Raw genomic sequence first — 12,157 nt, 5'->3', positions numbered from 1 at the left:
AGTTAGAGAAGTGTTCAACTCTACAACACTAAATTCAATATTTTAACATATCCCTTGTAAATTAAAACAAGTTTGAGTCACGTTTATGCATTCAACAAAAATTCCATCATCAAATCAAAACGTAATTTACTTTCCAAACGATTCGAGTTCATCGACCTAAATTATGAATCGCTTGCTTGTCCTAACACTGTTTGGATTCCGAGAAAATTGCTCAGAACAAAATCATAAATCCTATTGCAACAGATCCAAACACGAAATAACAGGAAGAGATTTCATCTGAAGCTCTATTATGTATTAAGATTGGAGGATACAGAGATCACAATTCTAATTAATTACAAATCCTTGCTTTCCAGTTCGATGAATCAACATCGAGATCGAGCAAGGAAGAAGAAAGAAAGCAAAAAAGGCCGAAAATCATCAATCAATATGGACATTTTAATCGATCTACAAAGACGAAAATTAAAAGGAGAGAGTTAGAAATTGAAACACCACAGAAGCTTCAAGAACTCAAAGCATTTGAACGTTTCTAGCCTTCTCTTGCTTCTCTTTCTCAGAACTTCCACGGCGGGCTCTGTTTCCAGGAATCGAACTGTTTCTTCAGTGAAAACTTCATCCCATACGTATCCTTTCATATCATCCTTACCGAAAAAGATGTCTCCGACGACATCGTATTTCGAAGGACTGCTGCAAGACTTGCCGCCGCCGCCGAATTCGTAGGGAAGGGTATCTCTCGCCATCTGCAACTACTCTTCAATAAACCAGAGTAAATGAAAAAAAGTTGTATTTATACAGAGACGTATAAACAAATATTTTATTTATTTATTATTATTTTCTTCGACGGAAAATAGTTTAATAAAGAATTTATTGCATTTAGATAAGGTTAAAAATTAGTTTTACTTGACAAAATTTTTTAATTTGAATATTAATATTTTAATGGCCATTACTTCAAATAATATATATATTTTTTTTACTTTATTTAAATTTTTTTCTTTTATAATTTCATATTTTTAATTATATAATATCTGGAGAAAATTAAAGATACAAATTGAAAGGACTCAGCGAGTTCATTACACTCTTGGGTGGTCTGAGTCTCAGAGAAGCTCGCTGAAACAATCTAATGTATCGATGAGGGGATCTACAAAGCCTGCATTTCCAAACTGGTCTGCCCATTCCCCATGCTTGAAGATGAACTGACGGGTTCACGATCATTTTCCGACTTCATTTCTTGAACGGCTGGCGGGTTCACGATCGTCATTGGCACCACAAAGTTATCGGCTAGGCGTCCCTTCATCTCCCTGTGTTCTTGACAAAGCGCGCACCAGTGCAGGCAGCAATGTGTCATGCAAGGATCACATGGGGAGTTCTACAATCACGAGTACTTCGATTAGCATACAACATGTGCAAAAATGTAACAACCCAAGCCTACCGCTAGCAGGTATTGTTTGCTGTAGCCCGTTACATATCGCTGTCAGCTTCATGGGTTATAAAACGCATCTGATAGAAAGTGTTATCCACACCCTTATAAGGAATGCTTCGTTCCCCTATCCAATCGATGTGGGATCTCACAATCCACCCCCTTGGAGGCCCAACGTTCTCGCTGGCACACCACCCGGTGTCTAGCTCTGATACCATTTGTAACGGCTCAAGCCCACTGCTAGCAGATATTATCTGCTTTAGCCCACTACATATCGCTATCAGCCTCACGCTTTTAAAACGTGTTTGACACGGAGAGGTTTCCACACCCTTCTAAGGATTATTTCATTCCCCTATCCAACCGATATGAGATCTCAATTATTTCATTCCCCTATCCAACCGATATGGGATCGCACAAAACATATAGTATCCATTAGTCAGAATCAACCACAGATTGTCCAGTTAACAAATCAAACACTGAATATTACCTTAAGATGATACTTCTTCTGCAAAGATTGGCGGACGAGTCCAGTGTATATGCCACACATCCACCAGGTAAACAACAATCCCTCACAAATGAGGAAAGACATGTTTGGATCAATGCAATGGAATGCTGCAGTTGCCGTCGCCAAGGCAATGCCACCTTCAACAAGTATAGCGTGACAAACACATGGCTTTCTCCAGTCCATATCGTCGTCTCTCAAGCTTTCGACATTGCGCCCAAACAAAACACATGGACAGAACAGTCCAGTCCAACCTGTATACGCAAAATAGGCATATGAAACGAGCAACGCCAATAGTAGAGTTGCAGAAGTTTCAATTTCTAACATGTATAAGGTTTCCCATATGTTCTATGCATGCTAGATGAGGAAAGAGAGAAACCGAGGAAGCTAAGGGAACTAAGAAGAATTCATAGTTTTAGTAACCACTCCTAAGAATTTGTTTTGGTAAGAAACCGAATTGTCGCACCACAAAATGAGGTGTCCGACACTAACTACAAAAAGGACTTCGGTCCAAAAAGAACATTTCTTATAAGGGCGTGGAACCTCTCCCTACCAGACGCATTTTAAAATCGTGAGACTGACGGAGATACGTAACAGAGGGCAAAGCGAACAATATCTGCTAGCGGAAGATTTTGGATGTTGCAATTGATATCAGAGCCAGACACCGAGCGGTGTGCCAAGGGGGTGGATTGTGAGATCTTAGATGTTCATTGAGCGGTGTGCTTATTACTATAACTCATTGACAAGGTATGCAATTGTAAGTCTTAGATGTTCAGAAACACAAGTCATTATCATACTGCAAAGCTGTTTACCAAGATCCCATCTGAAAACCATAGATTAAGAAGAATACTATGCATATGGATACTTACAACTTTGTGGATCTTCAGTGCAGCCAAAAATCCCAGTTGTCCAAGGTTCATCCGCTGGAGGCTCGAAGCTTTCGGGTAGCACCTGTCCACACTCGTTGCATTTTCTTACATCTAACTGAAATTCATCCAGAGAATTGCAATAGTAAAAAGTTACTACCAAAATTATACAAATTTCATACACATAATATATATATAGCACAACCCAGAAACCTATAGAATATGGTATCTAAACAGGAATCATAGTATGCATAAAAAGAAGTCAAACAGCTGCAAATCAAGAAAATCAAAGATGTTCCATTGTAATGTAAGACTCTACTGCAGAAGGCAAAGAAGATCTATTCAGGCTTTAGAGACATCACTTAAACAACCTCACCGATATCTAAAAAACGAACGGTTTAACAAGTATGAATGTTGTTAGCACATTATCGACACACAATCAATAGCCACAGAGCGAACATCATCGAATTTTAGCCTTCCTCCATCGTTTATCATTCATCAATCTTATTTAACAGCTGATTTACCCTGCAACTTTTAACGTATCAAAAAACGCCCACGATTCGAACGTATAACCTCAAGAACATTTAAATATGTAGCTTTCTCCTTTGATCATTGCCTCCTGGACTCCTTGAATTTATGATACTCTCTCACCATTAAAATACCGATTCTACATTTTCAATGATATTTCTTAGGGAACTTTTAGAACAATGAATCTACTCACAATTGGATCTACAGAAGAAACTACAAAATCTTAATGTTATAACAGAAAAGCTCGAATCAACAGAGAGGACTGTCAAAAAGAAGCAGTAGCAAAAATAAGTCCTAGAAATGTATCAATTAACCTGAGGAACTTCAATGGGCTGGTTGAGCTCCCCCGGCTTGATATCTTCTAAAGGCGCTTGATCTTTCTTCAATTTCACATACCGCGAAGGCGCAGCCCCATCCCCCATCTAAGATCGTCCACCAACAAAAGAAAAACGATAGATCATAAACCCCGTAATTTATTCGGAAAATAGTAAGTAACTTGCATCCAATCCAACATTCTTCCATCTCTTGAAATGCATTGGATCCATAGAACGGGGAAGAAACGTTTTATATTGAAACGTATAAGAATCAAACCTTGGAAACGATTTCGAGCCTTGAACTAATCTTTTTCTGGGAGTGTGAAAAATGCGAAGATCAAGGTGAAGAACACCAAACAAAAGAATGTAAAGATTCTTACCGAGCCTGGCAAGAAAATCGACTCGCCCAACGAATCTTCAGCAGAAATGCCCGCTTAATTATCGAAGATCTGATTTCCCCCGAGATTCAGTGACCTTGAAGAGTCAACTAATCAACAATTTTCCCTTTGACTTGTAGAAAGAACGGAAATATAATACCGAAGTAATCAAATTCGATGCGAAATGGGCGGGTACGTGGTAGACATCGCTCCCCGAACCGCCCGGATTATGTTTCACGGAGATTTTTGGAAATTATTCCATTTTTTTTAATGGAATCAAATCTGATTTTGGTTTTCGAATAATTGTTGATTATATCAACTCAAAGGTCGAATCTTTATTATATTTAACAAACTAAGTCGTCGTTAAGTTGGATGAATTTGAACGTATATCATTGATGAGATTGAAAATTAAATTCTCACTTCACATGTTGTTGAACTTAAAAAATTTGTAATGTTCGAGATAAATCGTTAGAAATATTGTATTCCACTTACACAATGTCTTATCCTTATAATTTGCAACGTCCCATAACTGAATTTCTATACCTTTCAACAACACCACATACAACTTTTAATGTGCAAATGTAATATTATTTACAACTAAATAGACATACTTAGAAATCTATTCCTTTAGAGAGTAATTTATATAATTTAATGTCTAGTATAATATAGACACGTAGAAAGCAGAGCAACGAAGAAATCTCATGAAGGTGTGTATGGGCTATTTTGAGAGCTTCTGAAAACCGGTTCAAATGAAGATATCAACTTGTTAGGAAGCACCCCAACAAATTACCTAATCTAAGAAAAACTAATATGGTGTCTAATGCAAGCTAATTGTATTACCTATTAACAATAATCAATGTTAATGATCGTAAGGCCAAAGATATTTCAGTCAAGAAAGTGCTAATCTAAGTTGACACGCCGCATCTTACATACAAGGTTTGCTGTTGGAAGATCAAGCTCCTTTCCAGAGTCAGATTTGAGAAGATCTTTCAGCTGTTCTTTTGGAGTTGAAAAGCAAGTTAGGAATGTGGCGAGTGCCGGAGGAATCTGCATTGATAGGGCAGAGAGCACGTTAGTCAAATACTCGACGTCGACAGACAACTGTTGCGCCCCACGATCGGTAACATGTTGTATGCCGCGCAGTTGCTCTGTGTAAAGCGCAGCGGTACCCTCAGCAACCTTCAGAAAACAGAACAGAGATTCACATTAGGTGTTTCATTACAAAGTCACAAACACAGAGGATGATGATACATTGATACTCTATTTTTTGGTAACTAACGCCGAGATTCGGGATAAAGGCATCGAGTATACATAATGAGGACAAATAAGTTAGACCAGAATTTATAAAAAAGATAACTGGGTTGTTTTCTTTAATTTCTTCAATGTATGAATGTGACTTTGGTACCTTGCACATCCATTCTGCGGCGAAAAATTGAGCCTCATCATTGTTGGCATTGCTATTAGAGATACCCTCAGCAAGTGGCTCCAGCTGTTGGGGTAAAGTGAGAAGATATTCACCAACACTGGTAACGTAAGACTGGGGGTAGGAACTGAAGATTGGAAGCGGAAAGGCACTAGGTTCCTCAACCGAAGACCATATTGCCAAACGAGATACATCGCTTAGGCGTTGTCGAACTTTGGATATGAGAACATCGTATACAAGTTCATTAACCTTGTCCGCAAATGCTGCAACTCTCTGAGATGCGAGTGGAAGAGCATGGAAACGTGGATCTTTTGACTGCATGACAATGAAAGAAACTACTCAGATGCTAAAACAGAGAGAGAAAGATCAATTGAACCCAAAATTCTACGAGTCTACCAGGGAAAGCAGGGAACAAGGCCTCTCACATAGATAAAAGTAACGAGTAGAAAGAGAGGTACAACAATTGATTAACCTGATCTAAGAGGTTGAAGAGCTTTTTTGCCTTCTCAGGAACCTCGACAAGCCGAACAACTGCCATGTCCAAGACAGCCCTGCCAACCATAGTCACTTCCCTATTGCTGTGATCACTGACTATGTGAGACTGATTTTGGTCCAAACTTGAACCAAAGACCGAAACAGATAAGGTTGTGCTCAGTCTTGCAAGAGTAGCTCTCAAAGAAGCTTCAAATACAGAAGACCTGCTAGTCAAACAATCAGCCACAGTAAGTATCTGTAGGGTCCCCTGGACGATGGACCACTCTTCCTCATTTGACATCAAGTCAACTTTGCGTGTTCCATCCTTCTTTTCCAGGGCGGTTTCCTTCTTTAACCCAACACCATCACTACCCTGATCTATTCCACAGACAACTCTCAGGGATTTTAGAGTTTCCTGGAGTGAAGAAATAAACTGTAACATCACATCATCAAGTGCCAAAAGTATTTCATCAGCTTCAGAACCACCCGTAAAGCTAATGCACCTCTCAACAGCTTCTTCAAGAAACAAAATAACTTGTGGGATAGACTCCTCCATTCTGCGTACTGTTTCACTAAGTTCAATCCCTTGGGCTCCCACACCTCGAGTGACAGCTCCTCTAAGATCTACCTCTGCAATTTCAGATGAAAGGATAGCACGCTCCATTTGTCCGTACCTAAGAACAAGGAGAATATAAATTGTTGGATGCATTGCAAGAACATAATACTCCCATTGAATACAGAAGTACATTTCTAAAACAACAAGATTGTTGCCATCTATGATTTATTACCTTTGTTTAAACGCTTCGAAAGGGAAATATACAGCCTTCAGCGTGTTGGTTAAAATGTTCAGATCTGATTCTGAGAACAGATGTTGAATATTCCTAGCAAAGGTTCCGGTCATATTATGTAGATCAATAAGTGCATGTAGATGCTTTGTTTGAATCTTGACACCCTTTGGCATATCTCCAGATAAAACATCTAATATTCCTGAAACAACAAACGGATATGCTTAGTGAAAACCATAAAACTAAAATATACGGTGCATAGATTACCCCCGGCTACGCCTACACTTTTCATAAACAATATGATGAAGTACTTGAGGGTTGAAATGATTCGAGATGTTCACTTCAACCTTTCCCCAATGTTCCAGGAACAACATCTGCAGTTGCAAGATTGATGCGGGAATTAAAACTTGACCCCACAGCTGCCATTATCTCAATCAAAAGCTTTGGGACAAGAGCTTTGTAATCATCGGGAAATGCAATCATACACCTGCAGATGACAAGTTCACGTTTTAAAAAGACGCCTGACCACAAGAATGCTGAAAATTTAGTGGCAAATCTCCCAAAAGAAAAAATAAATAATAAATAAAGGTAATAATTTCATCACTTATTCAAATTTGATGTCCAATATGATGAAGTTAAATTTAACAGAAGTCAAAATACAGAACTAATATCATAACAAAACACATAAGTTATCGACCATGCATTCTTTGGAATAAACAGGACATAAAAGCATTAGAACATAACACTACCATTTCCATTCCTGTTCGAGATAAAGTAGCAATTCATCATAGAAACTTGGCAACCAACTGGTGAATGAAACTGATGGAAAACTTGATTGCAAATCATTATTAGTTGTCGGTCTTTCAAATTCACTCTTTTCATTAGCAAGTTTATGTGCTCGTTGCTTTGAGTCAAAATCTTCCCAAAGTTGCTTCATAGGCTTCAAGTGAACTTTCGTATAGTTCTGCTCTAGAGATTTGAATCTTCCAATTCGAAGCAGAATTCCCCTCAAATCTTGAGCAACATCGACCTGTACCGTATATGGAATGCTTGTAAATCATAAAAAACCATATATTCGAATACAAGCCTTTGCAAAAGATATGTACCTTTCTATTTGTTAGTGCATCTGTTAAACGAGGTTGAACCATAGAATCAAGCCTGTCCTCTAAGACCTCAAGCTGCTTCCTCACATTAGCAAACTCAGCAACCTAATAGAACATCAAGTGAGTTTACCTTCCAGTTAGCAAACATGTGGAGGAAAAAGCACCATGGAGAATTTTACCTCCCCAACAGCAGACAAGCAATGTCTCATGTTGGCCAAGGTATCAGCAGCTCGAGGAAGATCACCACTGGCAAAGACATCTTCCACCGTTGAACTTAATTGAGCCAACCCAGCAGCATCCTAGTGAATGCAAAAAAAAATACAAATACATGCATATGTTATCTAAACGTTGGTTTGTGTAAGCACTTACATGAGAACATGCATACTTCATCTAACAGTCTCTACCTGTAATGTCTCAAAGGCAGCTTCCATCCTCTGCTTGACGGTATCAACTCTTGCAAGGGCAGCAATAGATTCTGCGGAGGATCCCTCTGCCTGCAGAAGATATATTGCTTGAAACACAGAGTTTTTTTTTTTTTTTTTTCGAGTAATAACTGTAACAACCCAAAAATACATAAACAAATAAAGAAAAAAATTTAAAAATAGGGAAAAATCCTTCAATCATGAGCATTCTTTCACCAGTGGACGAACTTGGCATCAAAAAGTTCTATCTAAACAAGGTCCGTTTCAAATTTAAAAAATATAACATGTGTAGCATCCTCTTCGTATTAACATTCTCTATACGACAAAATGTTGATAATACAATTGTTTGAGCATTATATTCACATCAAAATGATGTACAACCCAAATTCACAAGCTCGCAGACAACCACTTGACCAACTAGAAGATCAAGTCCCAAGACTATAAGCATAAGATTACCAGTAATACAAAATGATAGGAGTTGAAACTTTCCATAACCTCCATGGTCTACGCATTGAGTTTCTACCACAAGTCCTTTCCTCCTTTAATTTTTCTCTTCGTATTTTTGGTGCAACGTAGTGAATATACAAAGATAAACACATAATCATAAAATGCTGAAGAAACTACGGAACAGAGCAGCCTCAAATCTAGCATAAATAATCCAACCAAACTTCCTCGAAAATCCATAAAAGAATTGGAAAAGAGAAAGGCAACTGAATTGGATGGGATACGATTTGGTGTCACCTTCTTAAGCTTCTGGAGGATCCCAGAGACAGCAGATCGGATAGAAACAGCGTCGTCACGCAAGCGGATAACATCGCGAGTAGCACGAGGAACGCGAAGAAGAGCACTGGCACTGAGTTCCTCGAGTGAGGCAGCGATCTCCTCGGACACCATTTGAAGTTTCATCTCCAAATCGACGAGGTGTTTGTCCAAAGACTCGTGTGGATGGCGAGTCTGGCAAGCCGAGTTGATCCATTTCTTCGGGTCGAAACTCTCACTGGAAAACGGACCTAAATCCAGATTCATGGCTACTCTGACGTCTTCCCGATTCAAAGATTCATGGAATTGGCAGCTGATTCGGGATCGGAAGAAGGAGCCCAAAATCACAGACACCTCCTAAAACCAACCTTCAATATTGAGCCAACTCCTCTTCCCTTACACACCAATGTAAGAGTAAGACTCAAATAATCAATAAAATGTTTAATATTAAAATTTAAATTTAAAATATATATATATATATATATATATTCCTTCAAACTTGGGCCAGAAGTTTGGGCCCTTTTTGGGGAAAATTCAAATTTTGGGCCTTCGAATTATACATACGTGGCCCAAACTCAAGCACTTGTGTCGGGCTCGTTCAATAAGTTATAAATTAAAAATAATTATTTTTAATTTTTAATTTTTAATTACATTTAACCACATTGCTTTTATTATTATTTGTTAAAATCACGTTTGAAAATTTCATTAAGAGTGAATTTTGGCCTACCCACTAACTTAAACCTCTTTTTTTAATATATATAATAATTCCAATTTAAAGACACGTGTGTTTGATTACCTATTTTTAAGTGATTTTAATTGCAACTTGTTTAGCTGCACAAAGTGTTTTACAAATATTAAATTACCATAAAATAGAATAGGAAAAAAGTTTTAAACTTGAGGACAATTTTGTAATTTCACATTATTTTTATTTTTCACGTTGTTTTCCTTTTTTACAATCACTTTTGATCGTGTTATTGATTTTTTAATTATTTGTTTATTGTTATAAGAGTGAACATAAACTAAACTCAACCCAACTAAAAATTAATTATTATAAAAATTAATAATATATATCTATAATATACGTATTACATTAATAACTAAAATCTTATAAATCTCAAATATCAAACATTTACAATTTAGAACGCATCATTAATATTAGTTGTAATGTCAAATATTCTTAATTTTTACAACAATTTAAAAAGTACGGTAGTGTAGGGTTGAGTTGAACCATATTATCAAATTGGTCTAGCTAACTTGACTAAAAAAAACGTCAATCCACGAGACGACTCGAATTTTCGTTAAAAAATTGAACCCAACTCAACCCGAATCGCTTTTTTTAAACTCAACTCAACTATTAAAATTTAAGCGGTATAATCCAAATTGGTTAGATTCTGAGATCACTTGAACGTTCATCCATATTGTCAAACGCTCTCGTGAGCCCACCAAAAAATTAATTCAAACATGAACAAATTATTTTAATAGTATATACTAAAGTTTTGAAATTAAACATAAAACATTTTAAATTTTTTAAAAAGGAAGTTTCTAAGCACACAAAAAGGTAAAAGTAAAACCGACCTTCCCAACCAACCAAACTCTTTTGACTTATAATCCAACTCACTCTCCAATTATTATTATTTTTTATTTTTATTTTTTGAATTAAAAAGTTAATAACTATATGTACTTCTTCACGTGCATTTATTAAATTCTATTATTTTATTTAAACTCTTTAAATTATTATTATTATTTAATTTAATGAAGTGGAAAATTAAGCTGCTTTCGGCCACGCGGCATATTGAGAACATGCCTAACTAATCCTCTTTATATAATTATTAAAATATATAATTGGAGTTCTCCTACCTAATTTTTAAAGCCACATATTCTTATATTATGAACTCAAAATATACCAAACTTCATATATATATATATGGTAAATTTTAGTTAATTAATTTTGCAAATTGTTTTTTATTATTACTAAAAATGTATACCACCCATATCAATTTAAAGGACCAAATTAAAATAAAATCAAATCATAAGGGCTTAATACTAAATTTAAATGGGGTTGAATTGAAAGAGAATAAATTAATAAGGACCCAATTGAAAAAAGAAACAAAAAATTAGGTAAATTAGGTGGAATGTGGTTGGTTGCCCTAATTAGATTTCTTAAAGATGAAGGATTATATGGCAAAGTTTGGGGGATTTTTATTTTATTTTATTTTAATTTAATTTTTATTACATGGGTCAACTTGTACACCAAATGCCACCCGATTTGGACAAACGACAATTATTCCATTTGTAGCTTCTAATTTTAAACTAAATAAATATTATAATATTAATCTCTCTATTTATGGCTAAAATTAGGGATTTAAACAAAAACCCAAAAGGACAAAATTGTCCACATAACATATTTCTCCCCTAATTCTTCTATTATTTATTTTTTTCAATAACTTTTAGATTTATAATTAATATTTTAGATGAAATTTATATTAATAAATAAATTTTATACGACTATAACTGTACCATAGTTATGTGCCTTTTAAACTAAAAAAACACGTTATTTGTCTCTTCCCACAAGTATATCAAATATTTTCTAACGTTTTTGAAATCTTAATACCATTTTTGTATATATCAATCAACGTCAACATATATATCGTTTGATTGCATATATATATATATATATATATATATATATATATATATATATATATATTTATATATAGGGACCAAAACCAACAACATATTGGTCCTATGATTGGCCTTTTCATGTCTCCAAAAGCCATTTTTCGGTCGTTACACTTTTTCGTGCATTTTTATAAATGTACATAGCATATTTTTTCTTCGAGATTTTTTGTTAATAACAATGTTATAATTAAACCTTCGATCTTAAAAAAAAAGATTAAATTTATTTTTATTTCGCTCGACACTATTTAAAAATTTTGAGATTTATTTAATAGATAATTGAAATATTTTAAAATTATTATTTGTATGAATGCACCAAAAAAGAGTAGAGGACGGGTGTAATAAATAAATAAAAATTGAATGAAATTAAATTCGACCCCGAAATTCAAACGTTATTAACTAAATTCAATTTCCATACGTTTCCTTTTAACCAAAAATTAAGAGCTCAATTATTTACTCTGACACGTCAGCAAGTATTGAATAAATAATGGATATGGAATAAATGAAATATAAA

At 35.6% G+C, this 12,157-nt stretch overlaps 2 protein-coding genes across 3 annotated transcripts; both read right to left on the bottom strand.

Moving 5' to 3' along the window:
* Nucleotides 1-257: 257 nt before the first annotated feature.
* On the bottom strand, nt 258-4,238 carry LOC111809641 (cell number regulator 6). Of its 2 annotated transcripts, none has more exons than XM_087117502.1 (5): nt 3,902-4,238; nt 3,625-3,732; nt 2,786-2,900; nt 1,902-2,170; nt 258-1,363 (listed from the first exon to the last, which is right to left on the bottom strand). In XM_087117502.1, the coding sequence occupies exons 2-5, from the start codon at nt 3,730-3,732 to the stop codon at nt 1,136-1,138; spliced, it is 720 nt and encodes a 239-aa protein (XP_086973628.1). In that variant the 5' UTR covers nt 3,902-4,238; the 3' UTR covers nt 258-1,135. The 2 variants fall into 2 exon arrangements, with proteins under 2 accessions (XP_086973628.1, XP_023551783.2); XM_023696015.2 differs by having other exon boundaries at nt 4,005-4,232.
* A 460-nt stretch (nt 4,239-4,698) lies between these two features.
* On the bottom strand, nt 4,699-9,386 carry LOC111810308 (conserved oligomeric Golgi complex subunit 7). Its single transcript, XM_023697001.2, has 10 exons — nt 8,950-9,386; nt 8,191-8,280; nt 7,966-8,085; nt 7,790-7,891; nt 7,433-7,713; nt 7,031-7,170; nt 6,687-6,885; nt 5,897-6,572; nt 5,407-5,739; nt 4,699-5,180 (listed from the first exon to the last, which is right to left on the bottom strand). The coding sequence occupies exons 1-10, from the start codon at nt 9,232-9,234 to the stop codon at nt 4,902-4,904; spliced, it is 2,505 nt and encodes an 834-aa protein (XP_023552769.2). The 5' UTR covers nt 9,235-9,386; the 3' UTR covers nt 4,699-4,901.
* Between the last annotated feature and the right edge of the window lie 2,771 nt (nt 9,387-12,157).

Source organism: Cucurbita pepo, chromosome 14 (genome assembly GCF_057944985.1).
Source record: "Cucurbita pepo subsp. pepo isolate OVF chromosome 14, ASM5794498v1, whole genome shotgun sequence".
Taxonomy (NCBI): Eukaryota; Viridiplantae; Streptophyta; class Magnoliopsida; order Cucurbitales; family Cucurbitaceae; genus Cucurbita; species Cucurbita pepo.
The sequence above is the reverse complement of the archived record's forward strand: the minus strand, read 5'-3'. Positions and strand labels throughout refer to the sequence as shown.